Raw genomic sequence first — 21346 nt, 5'->3', positions numbered from 1 at the left:
ACGCAACGTTCGTACTGGACCGGCAAGACTTTCGCTCGGCTTAAGTACTGGTTTCTTACTGACGTGGCATGGCTCTCTCAATGCATTTTTGCATAAGAGAGGCCTTGCCCAGACGGATTTATGTGGGTGCGGGATGACCGAGGACTGGGTGCATATACTGACGGAATGCCGTTACTATAATGACATTAGAAGTTTAGCTAATATGGGTATTACGTATAGAGGGGCGGGGTGGGATTTCAGTAGGGTCCTTGAAGACGATCGGACCTTTAGATGTTTAAGTAATTTTGCGCGAGAAGTATTTAGTAGAAGGACAAGACTTAGTGGAGGGGGTCCCCGCACATAGTGGACGGTGGGCCGTTGGCTGTTGGGCCGTGTTGGTCCTTGGACCTTTGGGACGATTGTTGTTGTTCCTCTGTGTATGTTGTGTAGGCTATCCGTGGGGGAATTCTTTTTATTGTTTGTGTTGTGTAGTCCGACCCATTGTGCAGTCCGTGAGGACAGCATGTTAATTGTTGTGTTTTGAGTGCGTGTTCTCTGCTGATTTTCTGTTGGTGGGTGACCAGTCCCGGACTGTTTGGAGTTCAACTGGTAGTAGCATTGGTACGAAGCCTGACCGGATGCTATATTCTGGTACCGCGGGTGCCAGGTGCCCCTAGATCTTCGGATCTAGCCTGGCAGTTGGTGTTGGCCCCCTTGTGGGAGCATCGCGGTGGCTGTGGTTTATACCCAAATCGCGGGGAGAGTGTGTTGCTCGAATGTGGAGTTGCATTAACAACCGGGTGCCTGACCCATAGAAAGTTAGGAGTTAGATAGGCTCCGCTCCTAACCAAGGAGGCGACCACGTCCAAATAACGTGCGAGCGAATTGGTACTCTTTTTTGTGGGGGCGTTGGTAGACGCATTATATTCACCCGGTGCTAAGACCACTGTGAGATAGACCGCAAGATAGGTGCTCACACTAAACACACACAGGCATACCCCAGACACAGCAGTCCAACGAATTGGTATCCGGAGATTTTGGTGGCCATTGTGAGCTGGAAATGAAGCGAGGAACCTCATTTTGTAACCATTCTTGGGTGGCGCGTGCTGAGTGCTATGGTGTTGAGTCCTGTTGGAATGTCCAAGGTCTGCGGCCAAAATGTTTGCGTCACCAAGGCTATAATACAACCTCCAGAATATTTTCGTGATAATATTCGGCATTTATTCTGATGCCACGGTCGATTAATACGAGCGAAGAGCGACCATCGGCTGTCATGACGGCCTACACCATCACCATGGCCGGCGCTCGAGTTCTGGTGGCCAACCGAAGGTGCACATTTTCCGCTGACCTATTTGGCACGTAAACACGATCATTTTGTTTGTTTTCAAACTGTTGGACAACGAATGTTTTCTCATTAGAGAAAACCATATTCGGCAGTTCACCACTTTCGGCCAAGTGAAGCAAATCTTTAGTTTTTTTGAGTCTATTTTCTTTCTGTTGCGGTGTAAGTTCTTCCACTTTTTGAAATTTCAATGGCTTTACCCCAAGCAAATTTTTTAATATTGGCCGAATATAATACTGAGATATGTTCAGCTCACGAGCCATTTTTCGGCCACTGCGACGCGGGTTCCGATCATGTCGCTTCTTTACTTTTCGAACCATTTCTGCTGATGTTGCTGTTTTCATCCTTTCTTCTACCCATTAGTTTTTAGTTCTATTTTTTGACCTATTGGAAATGCAAAGAGTATGTGAATGTGGCACCTATGACTCTCAAGATTTTGCTGGGTGGATGATGTCTTAAGTTCGTTCATAAATCTATCCCTAAGTACGATTTCATCAATGCCCGCCCCCCTCATCCTACTTTCCAGAATTTCCATTCTAGCCTTCTTGAAAAAAGTTAAATTTAATCGATATTCGTTGCTCTTCTTCCCCTTCTCCAGACTAGTGTAATCTTTCGTAACCTTCTTAAAATGAAATATTTGTTTGTTCAACATCTTCAATTACCCATGCGCTTGTGTTGCTGATAATGTTGTTGCATGTTCCTACTCTATATTTCTTTAATACTTCCGGCCTTTTAGGTTTAGAGTTTTGTAAGATATTAAATTTCCATTTTCCATGTTTGTCAAGAGATAAATTCTTTATCGCAACTTTGTTTTCCAATAGGCAACGGCGGGGAGCAGTGGGCAAAAAGAGGTGTAGTTGTAAATAATTTTACGGTGTGTCTAGTATCTGTATCCAAACAAATGTGCGTCGAAGAAGAAGAAAACTTTTGCTGCAGCGTATCTGAGATGTCGTTGTTGTTTTTTCTGTGTTGTTGTTAGAATATAGATTTTTATAGATTTTATGACAACACCAAGCAATTAAATACACACGTACATGTTTATGTCATCATTAAGAGTAACAACCAGGCGACCAGCCTAGCAGCAACATTGTTCCCGGCAAGTGTGGCATGCCTTACCCAATATTACTCTTTTTCTCTCGCCGTCTTCGCGGCATCTTGGCTGGCAAGCAGCATACAATCAATGTGTAAAATTTTATTCAAAATTTTCTACTTTTCCAAACAATTTCCCACCTCTCCTCTTTTGGCCAGCCGGAGGCATAAAAAATACAAACGACACTACAAATTGCTGCAACAATGTTGCAAGAATTTTGTTTTGCTTTACTTTTTATATTGCCACTCACTTCTTTGTGTGTAGTCTAAAGGAAGTGACAACGGACATGATGTCTTTCAGCGGACCCGCAAGGAAAATTTAGAAACGTGAAGCGTGAACATTTTGTGTGGGTTGTTTGGTAGCCAGGAATGCTGCTCCAGTAGGCAGAACTGTAAATATTTGCTACTATGTTGTCTATTCTAAATTGTGGCGAAACGAAGTGGTAGTAGAAGCCATGCCTTGTTTTAAATGTATTTATTTCTTGTCAAAGATACAAATCAATTTTTACAATTTGCATAAGAATTATTCGAGAGCCAATGCAAGTCAACTGGATTTGATGTGAGGACAGAAGTGGAGACAGACTTCCATTTAATCATTTATTTAGACTCTTTTTAGGATACCTATAAAAACTTAGTTCAGGTCATTAAATTTCCATAGACCACCTGAAGGGGGTCTCCGTAGACCACCTAAAATGGGGTCTCTATAGACCACCTAAAATGGGGTCTCTATAGACCACCTGAAAGGGGGTCTCTATAGACCACCTGAAAGGGGATCTCTATAGACCACCTGAAAGGGGATCTCTATAGACCACCTGAAAGGGGATCTCTATAGACCACCTGAAAGGGGTTCACTATAAACCACCTGAAAGGGGTTCACTATAAACCACCTGAAAGGGGGTCTCTATAGACCACCTAAAAGGGGGTCTCTATAGACCACCTGAAAGGGTGTCTCCATAGACCACTTGAAGGGGGTCTCCATAGACCACCTGAAGGGGGTCTCCATAGACCACCTGAAGGGGGTCTCCATAGACCACCTGAAGGGGGTCTCCATAGACCACCTGAAGGGGGTCTCCATAGACCACCTGAAGGGGGTCTCCATAGACCACCTGAAGGGGGTCTTCATAGACCACCTGAAGGGGGTCTCGATAGACCACATGAAGGGGGCCTCCATAGACCACCTGAAGCGGTCTCCATAGACCACCCGAAAGGGGGTCTTCATAGACCACCTGAAGGGCGTCTCCATATACCACCTGAAAGGGGGTCCCTATAGACCATTTGAAGGGTGTCTCCATATACCACCTGAAAGGGGGTCCCTATAGACCACCTGAAGGTGGGTCTCTATAGACAACCTGAAACGAGGTCTCTATAGACCATCCGAAAGGGGGATCTATAGACCACCTGAAACGGGGTCTCTATAGACCACCTGAAAGGCGTTCACTATAAACCACCTGAAAGGGTGTCTCTATAGACCACCTGAAAGGGTGTCTCTATAGACCAACTGAAAGGGGGTCTGCCTAGACTCCTAATTGGGGTCTCTCCTAATGTCCTCCGAATTCATTCTTCTCAGAAGTCCCTAAAAATTAAACCCTGGAATACTGGGAAGGCATATCTTTCATTTTTGGAGACATTTTTATCCGTTTTATTTGCTTCCAGTCGGCCCAGTATTTCCCCGTTTTTTCTTCTTGATGTTCAAAACCATTGTTTTCTCCTGCATTATTTTTAGCTGGTTTTTGGTCCGTTTTGCATTTATACCTAGCAAAGTTATTATTAGTTCCGGTCTTGTATTTTCTAAGAAATAAAAATTTAATACTCTTTGAACCTGACAGCCCATATAGGCGGTTAAGTAAGTTTCGTTTTCCTGCATTTTGTCATACCTGCACAAAACTTAGTGCAATTTCTGAATGTGCAGGAAAACAAAAACACTGTGTTCAATTTCAAAATATAAAACTTACAATCAGATTCAATTGATTATAACAAACTTTCGGAATTATTTTGCCAAGAAAAAGTTAGATTGTAATTTCCTGATAGTCCTTTGATTTGTAATGCAAACAAAAAAACTTTCTGTTCGACATCATTGCATTTGTTTGGCTCTTCGTGTGTGCGTGCAGTGAACGCATTTTTCTTTTTCCTTTCCTTATTTCTATTTCGAGTTTCTTCTCTTATTGTCGGAATTTTTATTGGCAAACCTTGGCCATTGGATAACGAATTTATTTTACTTCCTCCTCAATTGAGGTCTATCGGAGAAATTCGTAGTTGGGCATTGCGTGTTTATTAGCCGTTTATTGGCAAATACTTACAAAATACTTAACATCCGAGGAGGCCTTCATTGCTTGAATTATCTTTATCTAAATTGGATTTTCTTCTTCCACCGAGAGGGTTAAGAGTTAATCCTTCCTAAGATGGCATTTAAAGTGAGCAGTAACATAAGAAATTATTTTTTGTTTTTAAATTCGTTTATCAAATTCCAACTCCGCATTTAAACAATTTGCCCTTGAATTATTTTCAAAAGTTTATTGAACCTCCCCCGTTCTAAAGTCTTCTTATCCAAACTAAAGCCAACCATCCACGCCTCCCCTTTTTGGCAATTCAAAAAGAATTTTGAAATTTTTGTGATAGGAAATTATGTCGGATAATAAGCGTGATGGCTGTTTTAATTTAATGTTACATTGATAACGACCAATGAAATATCATAAAAATGCCACTGACCTTTATGTTGCTCTTGTATTTGATAATGATGTCGGTGATGATGGTGGTGTTGGTGTGGTGGCGGTCTTGTTGGTGGTAGTGCTGATTGTCGTAGTTTTGGGCCCTACTCAATAATTATTGTTTACAATCAACGAAAAAAATTGTTACATCAATCATACACGCACTTCATGGACATAATTGTAACCCCGCCACCCCTCTAACATATGTTCAATGTGAGGGGATGGTTAAATACATACCATTCACAGTGATCAATAATATTTACCAATTGAAGTTATAGACTATAAATGAATGTTGATTGAGTATTTATTCTGAACTTTTATTGGAAAGGATATGGCAAAGACAAAACTTGGAGTGTAAACATATAATATTTCCTTAGTAAAACAGTATGGTAGGGAAATCCGCGTAAAGATTAAAGAAGTTTTTACATTTTTCCCCATAACGAAAAATTAAGTTGCTGGAGGCCCTTAGGAAACTCAAATGTTAACTTACAGGGAATTAAAAAAGTATTTTCTATGGCTAATGATTCTTAGCCTCAGACTCATACGGAAAAAAACTTCCTCATAGAAATAACGTTTTTAGTCGCCATGTCTGTTTTTACGAAAGGTCAGGAACGAAACATTGAAAATATAAATTCACTCCTTTTGAGATCTCCCATTGCAACAAATCAAACCAAAATCCATTACCAAAAAAAAAAAACTACTTTTTCCTACTTATTTTGCATAGATAATGCAAATTTTAACAAGTAAAAAAGCAGAAAGTTCGGCCAGTCCGAACTTTGAATACCCTCCACCATTTGGAATCGGGGTGATGACCTGGACCTGCATAAAAAATTTTCTGTCACAAGCAAAATTTGAAGCAACTCCGGTTAATAATGTCTCTAAAATCATCAAAATATCCAATATTGGGGGGTACCGTTGTATGTGGGCTATACGATATCGTAGACCTATATAGACATATCTCTTCCAGGGGGTTAAGCGCTTATAAGGAACTTCTAGTATGAATTTGTAGACAATTCCATTGAAAAATGTAGCTAAAATTATCATGATATCGAATAAAGGGAGATACCGTTATATAGGGATATACGATATCGTGGACCTATATAAACAATGCAATTATTATACTCTTAAAGTGATCAAAAGGAACTCCTTTTGTGGATTTTCACACAATTCCATTGAGCAAATGTGGCTGCAATCATTAAAATACCGAATATCGGGTGTACCTTTATATGGGGGCTATACGATATCGTGGACCGATATAGCCCATCTTGACGTAGATCGAACTTGACCTGCCTGCAGGCAAAATACTGATCTGTGCAAAAATATAGCTTCCTAACTTAATTTGTTGTGACTCTAGCGTGATTAAAACAGACGGACAGACGAAAGGACTTTTGATGAGTTACAAACGAAATAACGAACTTGATATACCTTCAATTCTATGTATGGTGGAGGATATAAAAATCTTTCTCGTATATGCAAAATCATGCATTAAGCATATGTATCCAATTTGCCTATTTTGTTACTTCCTATTGCTTAGCCGGTTTTTGGCAAATAATTGTTAAACTTCACCAGAAACCTCGATTTAACGGGCATTAACACTTCATCTTTGGTAACTACAATCGGACATTTGTCTTATCGGGAGTAATTGTTCAGGGATGCAGTTTTGTAAGGAATCTCTTTGAAAACTCGACCATACATTTAATTATTTTAAATTTACCATGAAATACTTTGGACTGCAAATGGTATTTAGGGTTCCTAACCTAGACTCGGACCCCATGTAAAATTACGCCGAGTGGACTGTAATTGAGACAACAAATAATCAGTTATTTGCAAGCTTCTATACCGATAATAACCCTAACTTTGTGCAAAGCTTAGTGAGGATCAGGCAATAATTACGTCCTGTAGCGTGATTACAAATTAACATGGACCGACAGATAGATACACAAAACTAAATCGAATTAGCTTGGCGACATAGTAATAATTTCCGAATCTCCGAATTTCATTGGATTGAGACTTCCAAACTACTTTTTTTTCTAAGTTCTCTGTTTTTCAAGACCTAAACCTTTATCTGAATCCAATTAGCTCGGCAAGAAAAAGTAGTCTGCATCTAATGAAATTCAGTCTAAAAGATAAAATTCGTTACTGAAATAAAGTTTCTAAATTATATTGAAATCGGTTAGATTTTGAATATAGCTCCCCTATATATTTTCGGTCGATTTCACATATTTGATGCATCATACACGATATGTATATCTGAAAAAGATATACGTATCGTGTTTGATGCGTGATGGAATATTTTTTTTTAACTTATTCTTAATGGAATAACTTTTTTCTGGAAAATTCTCACCAAAATGCTTTGTACGCTTGTAAACAATATAAAGATCTGTCGCTGGAATAATTTTAACAGCTGTCGACGAGTGGCTTAGAAATGGCAGCAATGTGAAGTTGGTTGCAGTTTTTTCATCTCACCCTGTATGCCCCCTCTCTAGCCATAATAATATTTGTCATAAAAATCTATATATCTGACACGAAACCAATATTTATAGTTGTATGAACTTAGCTCTTAAAATACAGCATTCCGATAAATGGAAACATATTTTGAAAGCAAAAAAATATTTTTTTTTGTCCGTAATAAGATTGAATTCACTAAAATATGTATATAAACTGTTCTTCCACTTTGAAAGTACTTTCAAAAACGCCCCATTCTTCTCAATGTAATTTTTGAAAATATATTAATTCTCATTTTTATTTTGTTTCAGGTAATTGTTACATGCATGTTATCTTGTGGGTTAGTAAGTATTACTTTCCTTCAAAACAAAAGGCTTAATATTATGACCCCTTTGGAAAGAAATATTGTATCACTCTTTATTTTTTTTTAGCAATTTTTTTTAGCAAATTGTAGCTTAGTTTGTATATATGTATACACTTTTATTTAGTTGCAACATGAGGCTTTTGGTAGCACTGAAGTACAATATTAGAATTTGAGATGAATATAAAACTTAATTTTAATATTTTTAATTCATTTTTCATTGGCATTTGATGTTTCTAACAGGCCTTTCGTATTATTTTCGAGTCTTTACCATAGGTTTTTTTTCCTAGTAATCCAGTTCTAATTCTAAAAATAGCATTCCATCAAAATATTACTTCCTTGTTATCTTTAACAATTTCCTTCGCAAACAAACAGCTTCATCATTTGTTAGTTGTTTCTATTAATTTCAAAGTACAGCTTCATTATTCTCTATTTAATTCTAAATTTAATTTATGGCAAAGAATTGGTGTCATAGTAAATTTATCTGCAGTTTTTGTCGTGCAAAGCCAGCCGCCTCTGCTTGTGGCAAATTATCAACTTTGTGTTCTTGTTCTTTTTTTTTTGTTTCATTCTATTTTGCATTGCCAACGAATTGAGTTCATTTCCACAATTTATTCAATAACGCTTAGAAATGCCTTTGCGTGTCGTCTGGGTGAAGAAGTAAGAGATCACTTCATTTCATGGACTGAATGGAGTACAATCTTAGACTGGCTGACGGCCGGTCGTCGGTGTGCTTTGCTAATAAAATGCATGTTCTTATTTTCTTCTCTATTATTATCAGTCCCCGGGAATGCCAACTAACAACTAATAGAAATTTACTCTTCGGGGAGCAGTGGCTTGCATGTTTGTGCCATTTTCAAATGCTATACTTGGAAGTCATGTTACGAGTATTTCAATTTCTCCTCTCCTTTACAAAATGTCCCCAACTTGAAGCCAAGAACCCTTCAACGAAGGCGAGAAGCAGCCATAGCATTTTGAGTTTGACATTTCCTTTTCCCGGTGTTCATTTATCCATTTGCCGTTTGTCTGGACATTTATCTCGTTGTGTCTATGGAAAGCTTTGACAATTGTCATTCTAACTTTTGTTTTCTGTTAATTAAAACTTAAAATAACATTGAAATTGGTCATGCCAACAAAATGTTGTGGGCTATTATGGAAAATATTTGCACTCGACCGTTGTTGGTTGGTCTACAAGTTTCATTTTGTAGACCTTTTTTTTTGTTTTGTATACTACCAATATCATCATGTCCATAAATTGCATGAAAATGTACACAAAAGATAAGAACTACAAAGAAAGAAGAACATTTGTTGTGGACTCGTTTTGCATTTGTTTGGTCATGTCAATAAATAGGTGTGGGCTGATTGAAATATTTAATTAAGGATTTGTAGAAGAAAAGTAGTTCTTGTTTATACTAAAAGTCTTAATAAAAGAGTACTATTTTCTATAAATAATTAATTTAGAAAAAATTCATCCTCAGTTGCTGAGGATTTTTTCTATTGAAAAAATCGTCGTACGGACACCGCTAGATCGACTCCAAATGTCCTGAAACGGGTTTGGTCCAAAGAGACCTAGGGTCTAAAACCGTTATTTCGACTAGGCACGTTTTGACCTATCAAATGATATATACCCTCTCTAGCCATATGGCTGAGGGTATAAAAAATCTTTTGTAACTCAGTAACTGAGGATTTTTTATACCCTCAGTCATATGGCTAGAGAGGGTGTATATCATTTGATACGGCCAAAACGTACCTAGTGTAAATAACGGTTTTAGACCCTAGGTCTCTTTGGACCAAATCCGTTTCAGAACATTTGGAGTCGATCTAGCGATATCCGTCCGTCCGTCGGTCTGGCCGGTGCACACGATAGCTCTCGAAAGGCAGTATCCGATTTGGTCCAAATTTGGTATGTCGTAATATTTTTGTCAAACTTAGATCGAGTTCGGAGATGGGCAATATCGGCCCACTCCATCTGGTACCTCCCCCACAAAAGATAGAAATTTTCAAAAAATATATTTTTTTGCAAAAAATATATTTTTACAGGAAGAGAAAGGATCATCCGATTTTGCTCCAACTTTACAAATCCTAATATTTGCATCAGTGCTATGTCAGGAGTGAAAATGGACAATATCGGTCCACTTCATCAAGTACCTCCCCCACAAATGGTCAAAATTTTGAATAATTACAACTCTCATAAAATGTGATGTAAGAGTCCGATTATCTTCAAATTTCACACATCCTAATATTTATATTCATTTATATTTACCCATTTATATTTATCTGGTGTTAAGATGGAATATATCGGTCCACTAGATTTGGTATTAAGACGGAATATATAGGTCCACTTCTTCTGGTACCTCCCCCACAAAAAGTCGAAATTTTGAATACCCATTAAGCTCATAAAACTCGAAATTAACATTCGATTCCATTTAGACTGGGCACATCTGAATATTTTCAACACAGGATCTGTTATAAAGACGGTAGAGATCGGTCCACTCCTTCTGGTACCTCCCCCACTAAGAGTAAAAGTTGTAAATAATCAAAACGTATATAAAATTCGTAATAAGCCTCAGATTCTCTTTATATTTCACACATTCAAACATTTTTGCTAACGCAAGATTTGTTGTGAAGATGGGATATATCGGTCCTCTCCTTCCAGTACCTCCCCCACAAACGAATAAAAATTTTGTATATCTATGAAGTTCATAAAAAGCGCAATCAACATCCGATTCCATTCCAGACGTGGTACATCTCAATATTTCCATCAACACAAGATCTTTTATAAAGATGGCAGAGATCGCACACATTTCTTTTGCTACCTGCCCCACATAGGGTTTAAGATTTTGAAAAACAAAACGCTCAAAGAAAGCGAAATAAGCATCCAACTCTCTTCAAATTTCACACATACAAACATTTTTGTTAACACAAGATCTGTTTATGAAAATGCTATATGCCAGCGAACCCCTTCTGGTACCTCACCCACAAAATGTCGGAATATTCAATACTTTTATCTGTCATAACTTGCGAAACAAGTCAAGTTCTAAAAATTATCACATATCTCCTATAAAGTGAAAGAAGTTACCAATTTAGTCGAATCCTGGCACGTCGCAATATTTATATCATATACAGGGTTGCCCATATTCGACGGACCTTTGGGCCCATTCCAATCGACGAGGCTTGTCCGCAGGCAACATTCTTTGCGTCAATTGAATTTTGTACGGGAACAAATGCAAATCAATGCGAATAATCCGTTGGTTCATGGTAAAAATCTGCTTGGACTGATGCTTCAAACGCGGTATGTCATTAAGCGATGTGACATCTCTGTCAAAAGTTATGGCCTTGCCAGATGGGTCCGTCGAATATGTATATTTAGGTCCGATACGAAATGGACAATATTGGGCAATTTCTTTGGAACCTACTCCATAGAGGGTCGACAATTTCAATAATCATAACAGAAGTCAAAATATATTTAAATAATCGAATATTGCCTCAGGGTATACATCTGTCGACCAAACCGACTGATATTTTTAACTTGTTTGTATAGAAAAAAGTCGTCCTCAGTTACTGAGGATTTTTCCGGATTCGTCCTCAGTTACTACACTTTTTTTTCTATAGAAAAAATATGGTTCTGGGTTAGTGAAGATTTTTTTCTATAGACAAAATTCGTCCTCTACAGAAAAAATGCAGATTTCTTTCTATAAACAAAATTCGTCCCTCAGTTACAGAGGATTTTTTCTATAGAAAAAATTCGTCTTCATTTATCATAGTTTTTTTATAGAAAAAATTCGTCCTCAGTTACTGGGGATTCCAAAAAAAGTCGAAGATAGAATATTTTCCCATTTTTTCATTAAACCTGTTGGTTGCTTCAGGATTCTTTCTTTTATATGGGGTAATCTATTTTCATTAACTGCTTGTTTTTAGTGTTGTCCTAAGCTTTTTTTGTTTTTGGTTTTCTAATTGCATTCCACCGACCAAATTGTAGTTGTAGCCGTTGTCGGTGTTACGCTAATCAGTAAACTAAACACTCGTAACTTGAGGTCGGACAGGGTGACACCGTCAGTGTCATTTGTTAGCTGGCTTAAATGGTATTGTCACGTATTTGTTTTTTTTTTTTCACCTCCTACCACAATCTGCTGGCTAACATTTTCTAATTGTGGTGGATGGTCGAGAATAAATAACAGCCTAATGGGCGATAAGTTGGTGTTGCATTCGATTCTAATTTAGATTCTATCAACTAAATATGTAGGCAATTGTTATTACAGATCTAGATTCGATTAGAATCATTAAGGGGGTAGGTGGGTTGATTGTTCAAACTGTTGCTTTATAAGGACATATCCAGGTCTATTATTTTCAATTATGGGAACGATTTTTTTTTTAAAAACTATATATTTGATATTCTAAGTATGATGCATACTTTTAGGCAAAATCATTGACCTATTAAACATAGTTTGAAGTTGAATTATTCTATTATATTTGTATTTAGGTCCTTCAACAGGTAAGATACTTGTACTTTTACCAGTTTTTCTGAGGAGAAATTTTATGTGCTCTGTACTTATTTTTTTATAAATAAAAAAACTAGCATATCCTAGTTATATAATTTATTCCGGCCGGTAATCTCAAATAACAAGGCAGCAGAGCCTTTCCTTAGTTTATGTATTTAATAATTAAATTTCTGTAACCAACATTGCCATACCAAGCCCCTTTTCGCCCTATTGTTAAGTAATTATATAAGGTTATGAGTGCACGTTAAGAACATGAGCTTTGTTTTGTTAAGAAAAAAAAAAAAAGAATCAAAAAGCCCCTAAACATAAAACTAAACCAGGGTAAATAACGATTGCAACATTTGTCCGGAATAGCATGACTGAAACCCAACAACAATCATCAAGGACAGCAGACAATGAGACGCTTTTGTTTACAGAGCTTCCTTCCTTCCTTTTCCGCTTCTCTGCGCACACACAAACTATGCTTGTATATTAGTGGGTTTTTTGTTTTGGTTCTTATTTTCTTTATTTTGGTTTACAACTTATGTGTGTGTGTGGGGGGGGGGGGGGCGTTGGGAATGTGTCATGCTACTGGAAGACATACGGCTAGGGTTCGTTCTCTCGAATTAACAGCCATTAAAATTACATTTGCCATGTACAGGCAGCAGCTGAACGAACAGAAGCAGAAAAATCAATACTTCCAAATTAGCTTTTTTTGGGGCTCGTCGTCGTCGTGTTGCACTCATCAAAAGCCAGTGTTGCTGGAAAATGATTGTCTATGGTTTCTTCCATAAAAAATTTAGCATATGATTCACACGCCCACACCCGTTCATTTGAGAAGCCAAAACGACATCAATATCAACCATGACAAAGTTTTAAGGGTAACATCTTGTTCTAAATTGCGTTTCCAAAGCTGGGGCAGGGAACTCTGTGGGCTTGGTGTCTCCATGCGCCACCACAGTACACCCCCTCTTTGATTTCAGTTTTATGTTTTGTTTATGAAAATCGTAGTATTTTTAAGGTTTGTTTAAAAATTTGAATTGGAAATTGAATTATGTTTTTCCAAGACGATGGATTGAATTTGGACGTATGTATGTTAACCGTGTTGCATGTGAATGACACATTGTGTGAATAAATAATTATAAATTTATTTAGGTTGGATATTTTTAGATCTTTTTATCTACGTACTTAGGAAACCTTTTTTTTGTCCTTTCTGTAGACTAGTGCAGGAAATCCTATGATTTCAACAGAGATTAAGTAGTTTACCTGGCTAAGATACAAATTGTCTCAGATTCCAGGCCTTAATGGATCGGTTGTAAATATAAATATTGGAGAATTCTTTAAAATCGTCTTTAAGATCAATTTAACATTTATCTATCAGAAAATGGTGGAATATTACTTTGGTTCAGAAGGGTTTAACAGATAAATTAAGAGTAGGAGAGCGGGAAATGCAATGTATTGTACAATAAAGTTTAAAAGTATATCAATAAACAACTACACTGAGGGAAAAATCCCGTTGCGAAATCAAGCACGTATGTTGTCATTTTCGCAACGACCCGTTGTTATATTTTTCAACAACGGCTGTTGGTGAATTGTGCACGAACGTGCTCAAATTGACACCGAGACGTGGTCAACTTTCGGTACCAACAACAGCCGTGCTTAATTTGTCCATTTGTAATATTGGTAATTGCAGCCGATTACACACGAGTAAAAAATGACAACGGTGGTGCATGATTCACACACGGTCGTTGTCAATATGACACCGGTCGTGTATGAATTATGCACCACCACCTGCATAATGATGCACCACCGTTGTTACTTTGTACACCGACGTGCATGAATCGTACACGATCGTTGCCATTTTAGCAACTACCGTGTATGAATCATGCACCACCGTTGTCATTTTTTTTACTCGTGTGCAATCGGCTGCATATTTACCATTTTTTCCGTGTTATTGAAAGAGAAAGGACGCATTGTGCAAAAAATTTATTGAAAATGAATAATAATTCGCAAGATCCTCAAAATATCATTGGTGAGTTGTTAGAAATCGATGGCAATATTGTTGTGGTTCGCGATACAAACCATTGCAGCAGTCAAGATGCGGAAAACAATGAGGACGATTATATGTTAAGGGAGTTCTTAAAAGGAATAAATATGGAGTCGCTTTTTGAACAATTAAAAGGTAAGTAAATAAAAATGAATTTTTCAGTTAATCAGTGTAATTAACAAAGAATTTTCTTTTTTGTTCTTTTAGCATCACATGTAACATTTCGCAGCTTGCAGTACTTGAAAAAAGAAGATTTAAAGGAAGCAGTGCCACCATTGGGACTGCGTGTTGAATTCAGAGAAAAGCTCTTTGCTTGGAAAAAACGAAAGGTACGTATTATTTGTTTTACAGAGTTGAACTCAGTATTAATATTGTCATAACAATAGCTCGGGATTGATGACGAAACTATGTCAGTTCCATCTAAAATAGGTGAATGGTGGAAACGCAACGAGACACCTGCAAGTACTCCTGGTACTCCCGACACTACAGGTTCGAACTGCTCAAAAGCCAAAGGAATTTTGTCAGAGGTAAGGTAAGAGTAATATTTGTGTAAGCATAGTTAATGTAGTTTTTTTATTTAATATAGGATCTAACGGAATTGTTAACACATACCTCGAAGGGGAAACTAGCGCTTGAATGTAGTAGCGTTAATAAGAAATTAAGTGACGAGCAAAGAGATGATATAATTAATATAATTATTGAAGATATTTTAACCAACAATGTTACTCTTTACACTCAAGACTATATGCGCATATTGGATGAAATTTGTTCCGTTTTTCCTCTTGAAAACGAAATGAGGGTAAGATTAACAATATAAACAACGTATCTGATTATGTAGTTTCTTAACTTATAATATGTCTTTATTTTTAGGATTATTATTACATTTCAAGAAAAGGAAAGAACAACGCAAGCGGAAAACTTTATGCCAAGTATAGAAACAAGAAGTCCAAAAGAATAAAGCTTTTGATTTCCGAGCCTAGCACAAGCAAAGCAGCAACTCACACATCTCCTAATTTTTGTAACAAAGATGTTCCCGAAATTGATGAATCAGTTGAAAATTCATTGAAAGCTTCCTTACTAAGAGAATGTAATGATTGGGGATCGATCTGCGAAAAATGGAAAAGATCTTTTAACATACGGCAAAGAGATATAAAAAATTTAAGTAGCCATACATTTCTCCTTGAATGGACGAAGTTGTCCGATGCAAGAGCTTCAGAATTGGTAAGTAGCCATGAGCTATTTATTTGTATATGGATACTAATGTTTCGTTTTAGGTCAACATTGATTTCGATATTATGTATCCACAGAAAGGCAATCTTCTACTTTCTAAATGGGACCAATTTAAGAAAAAAATTTACAATTATTATGGGAAAAATATTCATAACGAACATTGCAAACAACTCTTCGCAAATGTTTTGACGGCAAGCAGCATAGGTAAATTTTAATTCCTGATTTATCATAAACATTAAAAGTAATATTTATTTTATATTTCGGTTGCAGATGCTCAAGATTATATATACGCAATACTGTTGAATTCAGTTTTACCATCACCTGCTAGGTTTAAATGTGGAAACGGTAAATTACGAAAAAAAGTAACAATAGCTGATTCGCAGGAAAGTTTCGTACTGCGACTACCGACAATTAACGATTATAAAAGGCAAATTGATACAGTCACTGAAAAGTATTACAATGCTGGATTAACTATACAGCCATTTATAATTGTGGAGGGTTTGTCCGATTTCAATATAAAAGGTTTTTATGTTTTTTTTAACCACAATTTGTTAAAATTTCAATCGTTCCTCGAATGTTTAGATACATGTTTTAAAATTTTTCATGCACTTTCTTTAAAATATGGAAAAGTTTATTTCAGATTTAAGTTAATTTAATTTGTTTCTATACATTGAATATATGTAATTCGAATTGTTTTGTTAAATCAAATATGTATTTATATTGAATTTATGTAATTGGTTTCGTTCAATAAAATACTTTTCAAAAAATGTCGTTTCTTCTACTAAGGGTATAAAATGGAAAAGGAACGGATATCAAAAAATGACCACCATTGATTTCAATCTGACAACGGGCGTTGACAATCCGACAACGGAGCGTTGACAATCTGACAACGAAGCGTTGACGATCTGACAACGAAGCGTTGACAATCTGACAACGGGGCGTGCTCGAAATGACCACGTATGTGCTCATTTCATGCACATCTGTTGTTGAAATCGTTGCCAAAATCTCGGTGTCAAAATGACAACAGCGTGCTCATTTTGACACCAAACGTGGTTGATACACTATCATACACGGATGTGGTCATTTCATACACGGATGTTGTCATTTTTTCTCTGGGTGTACAGAGTATATAAAATAAGGTTGAAACTACTACTTTAAAAACCTGAGTATGAAAATGAAGACTTAGGGACAAATGAAAGGCCTCTAAGGTACTTTCTAAGGTACTTTCCTAAGGTACTTTCCGTTTGTAACATTCTTAAATATTCGTCGTAGACTCCATAAAGTATATATATTCATAATCAGCATAAATTCTGTCGATTTAACGATGTCCGTCTGTCTGTCTGTTGAAATCACGATACAGCCCACATTATTTGACGTAGAGCGCCAAAATTTAGCAGAGCAATTTGTATTGTGTCTAGGATGGTTGGTATTGAAAATGAGATATATCGGTTCACGTTCTGGTATAGTCCCCATACAATGGTACCTCCCGATATTCGGTGTTTTGATGATTTATGCCACATTTTTTCACGGATTTGTCTGAAAATTGATATTTGTAGGTCATAACGGGTCCCTGTGCGTGTAGCAAAACATTGCATGTATAGGTCCACGTTTTGGTATAGCCCCCATATAAAGGTACCTCCCGATATTCGGTATTTTGATTATTTTTGCCACTTTTTTTCGGATTTCTCTATAAATTGGTATTTTTTGGTCATAATGGGTTCCAGCTCCGGTGGCGAAACCTTGCATGTATGGGTCCATGATTTGGTATAGCCCCCATATAACTGTACCTCCCGATATTCGGTATTTTGATGGCTTTTGCCACATATTTTCACGGATTTGTCTAAAAATTGGTATTTGTGGGTCATAATGGGTCCCAGTTCGTGTGGCGAGTCATTGTACTTTTAGGTCCACGTTTTGGTATAGCCCCCATATAACGGTACCTCCCGATATTCGGTAATTTGATGGTTTTTGTCACATTTCTTCTAATGTTTCCTGTACCCTAAGGTGGAGGGTATTAAAAGTTTAACCCGGCCGAACTTAATGTTTTTTACGTGTTTTGCCATAATAGATTCAATCTATTAAGAGCCCAAAGTATTATGGCGTAAAAGTTAGAATCGAAAATCAAGAGGTACAGTTATATAAAGACTATATGAAAACTTGAACTTATGGAACTTATTTTTAATATCAAATAGTGGAGTATAAACATTGCTTACTCGTTAAATACATTCTTATAATGGAGGTAAACCTGGTAAAAATCCTCAATGTAACCATACTATAACTCTCTCAGTTAAAGGTTAATTCTACATTTGATATATATATATATATATATATATATATATATATATATATATATATATATATATATATATATATAAATATATACTTTTAAGATTTCCCTATATATTTTAATCAGTTACTCATTTTGCAATATGTTTCGTTCTTAAAAAATCCCTGTAACATTTTATCATCGCGTGTGTGGTGCATACTTTTAGGCAACACATGTTGCCTAACTCGTTATTTACATTTTCAATGATTCTCCCAAAAGCATCGCGTTATACAGGGTGAGATAAAAAAACAGCAACAAAGTCAAACGCCATAATTTTTACATTTTTATTGAATGAAGTCAAAACATGTCGAATATAGAATCACATTTTAGAATAATTTTAGATTTGTTCGAATTGGTCACCTTTGGCGCGAGTCATGGCCTTCAAACGGCCAATGAAACGGTCACACGCTGCCCGAATGTTGCTCTGCGGTATTTTCGCCCATTCCCAGCGAAGCGCTTGCTTGACTAGTGCCAACCTTGCTTTCCAAAATACTCCAGACACAATAGTCCAACGGATTGGAAATGAAGCGAGGAACCTCATTTTGTAACCATTCTTGGGTGGCGCGTGCTGAGTGCGATGGTGCTGTATCCCATTGGAATGTCCAAGGTCTGCGGCCAAAATGTTTGGGGTCCCAAGAATATTTTCGCTAAAATTATTAAAATCCGCCCATTAGTGTGTGGTGTAGGCTTTTAGGCGCCACATGTCCTTTTTTATTATTTGAACTTTTCGTTACAAAAAAAAAATGAAAAAAACATCACAGTGATACAATTGGCACATCCACGCCTTATATAAAAGAGATTCGTTTACAAAACGTAAGGAATTTCGTCAGCTTCTTTGTTGTATAGCTAATTATTATTAAATGTCAATATGCTTTATGGTGCATACCTTTAGGCGAGTCTTAAAGATTGTACTCAATTATTTTATCCGCTTCCATTTGTTTTTAAAGCTGCAAAGAATTGTTATCCTTTTGGATCTCTATCATTATAACACACCTCCCATCTGTGTGTGTGAGTGGTGCATTCACATGTTCTTTGACACATTATTTACATTTCCGTGATTCTTCCAAACAAAACCACCGGATTAAACACAGCAAAGCGTTTCGGTAGAAATCTTCCAACATCAATTTGCCACTTAAACGATGCTTCATGTTTCTACCAACTAAATATCCCATTCATGTGATTTCGTATTTTCGATCGTTCATTCCTTCTTAATGGGAGGTCAAACCATGAATAATGAGACCTTCCGTATATTATTATCTGTCATTACAATGACTTGGGTCATTTATTAATAAAACCAAACAACAACAACAAAAAAGTAACATGAAGCTTGACTCTTGGCTGTTTAATGTGGCACGTTTTTCTAGTCTCCCTTACATGAATGGCGGTGTTGTTGCTGCCACTCTGAAGCTAGTTGTTTTGTGTTTTTTTTTGTTTTCATTGTTGCAAGGCGGCAATTATCATTTATCACTTGCACAGATGTCATTGGCCCAGACATTGCCGTGGTTCTTGTTGTTGTTGCTGATGTTATTGTTCTTGATGGTGCTGGGGTAATGTTCTTTCCTGGTGTTCTTCTTCGATTGCAATAGCAGTGGTGTTGTTGTTTTGTCTTAAACATGAATGTCAACGTTTATCGCTGCAACTAGGTATAGCACTTTACCATGAAACTATGAAAAGAAACAACAGTAGTTAGTTAAAGCTTTAGTCACGACAAGAACAACAACCAACTGCCATTGAGAGTATTATCAGTACCGCCCGCCATGGATACTCCAAAGAGGAAATCTCTTTAATGGGATCCTTTTTGGCGGGAAAGGTTTTGCATTGTATTCAAAAAACACAAAGGCAGTGGCCATCATCTATGGGTTTACACCCAGCTTGATGGGAATCCAAACAGTTAACAGCAAAAATAAGTTAACCATGATTTCCGTGCAATGATGCTGATGCTTCTTTGGCATCAGCGGCTGCTTACATCTTGTTGTCGCTTTAAGTGCCACCCAAAAAGCGCCAATATTCATGGCCATTGCCAACAAGTTCTTCTTCAGAACTACTACAAAAAATTGCCACTTGTCAGATTTAGCTGTCCCGCCGCCGTTCTCCTCATTTCCCACTTGTCTGGAATGTTGCCACCAAAATGACACCGACAGACAATTTTTCTTCATTTTTTCGCTGTGTGTTGTTTCTTTGCAATTCATTTTTCCTGTTAAATCAGCTTTTGTTGTTTTGATTTATCAATCTTTGGGAATTTTATTAAAAAATACTTTGCTGTTGTTATGTTATTTTCCCCCGTGACAACAACAGTGTCGCAACTTTTGTTGTCTTTATTGAGAAAAATGGCATGTAAAAATTATTTCCACGAGGATTTGTAGTTGCTGGTAATATTCTTTGCTGGAATTTGCAATAGTTAAGGAATTTTATTTTGTTGTGCATCCAATTTTTTAACAAACACACACATACTAATACATTGTGAGTTGTATCTAGGCGAGCTCTTCAATAGAAAATAACCTTTTACTGCTAAGTCCCAACACTGTGCAACACAAAAAAAAAAAACAAGTAAAAAACAGCTAAGTTCGGGCTTTTAATACCCTTTGCCATTTCGAAGGAAATTAAAAAAGTCAAAAAAAAACCGTTTAAATGAAAACCATTATATGGGGACTATACGAAGACGTGGCATACGAAATTTGTTGTTCTCGGCTATAGTGCCCATTACGAACTTCAAATACGAAATTTGTTACAGTTACGGTAAATAATGTTGCATAGACTGTAGTACCCATTGGGATCTTTTAGTACGAAATTTAAAACTATTACGGTGAATAATGTTGCTGAAATCGTCAATATCGGAGAGTACCGTTATATGGGGGCTATATAAAAACGTGAACCGGCATGGCCCATTTACGAACTTAACCTGCCTACTGGTAAACTATGCATGTATGCAAAATTTTAGCCATCTTCTCAATTCGTTCGAAAGGTAGCGTGATTCCAAAAGAAAGACGGATATCGTTACATCGTCTTAGAATTTTACGCTGATCCAGAATATATATACATTGTAGGGTCTATTATGAATATTTCGAGGAGTTACAAACGGAATGATAAAGTTAATATACCCTCTATAGAATGGTGTAACGGTTACGAAAAAAATCCTGCAGATTATGAAAGTAGAGCTAAAAAGACACGAATTTCGACGTTTTGAAAGTTTACATCGTAAAGAGTCTTATGCTAATTTTCGGATTAAGATTCCTTGGAATCTGTGCAGGATATTTTGTTCGAAACTTTTAACCCTCAAGCGAATCAACAAAGGTGTATTTTTGGTCCCTTGTTATACCCTTAGCCATATGGCTAGTTATACCCTC

At 36.9% G+C, this 21346-nt stretch overlaps 2 protein-coding genes across 3 annotated transcripts in view; both read left to right on the top strand.

Annotated features, from left to right (window-relative positions):
• The window catches only part of LOC101891812 (probable serine/threonine-protein kinase roco5), a 350337-nt gene that overhangs the window by 93883 nt on the left and 235108 nt on the right, over positions 1 to 21346 (top strand). The window lies entirely within an intron of this gene.
• On the top strand, positions 13898 to 16271 carry LOC131804233 (uncharacterized). Of its 2 annotated transcripts, none has more exons than XM_059126806.1 (6): positions 13898 to 14581; positions 14654 to 14775; positions 14833 to 14973; positions 15033 to 15245; positions 15317 to 15880; positions 15947 to 16271. In XM_059126806.1, exons 1-5 carry the CDS (start codon positions 14278 to 14280, stop codon positions 15863 to 15865), a joined length of 1329 nt encoding a protein of 442 aa, XP_058982789.1. In that variant the 5' UTR covers positions 13898 to 14277; the 3' UTR covers positions 15866 to 15880; positions 15947 to 16271. The 2 variants fall into 2 exon arrangements, with proteins under 2 accessions (XP_058982789.1, XP_058982790.1); XM_059126807.1 differs by having other exon boundaries at positions 15033 to 15667; positions 15721 to 15880.

Source organism: Musca domestica, unplaced genomic scaffold, assembly GCF_030504385.1.
Source record: "Musca domestica strain aabys unplaced genomic scaffold, Musca_domestica.polishedcontigs.V.1.1 4, whole genome shotgun sequence".
In the NCBI taxonomy this organism is placed as follows: Eukaryota; Metazoa; Arthropoda; class Insecta; order Diptera; family Muscidae; genus Musca; species Musca domestica.
This window is presented reverse-complemented; position numbering and strand designations above follow the sequence as displayed.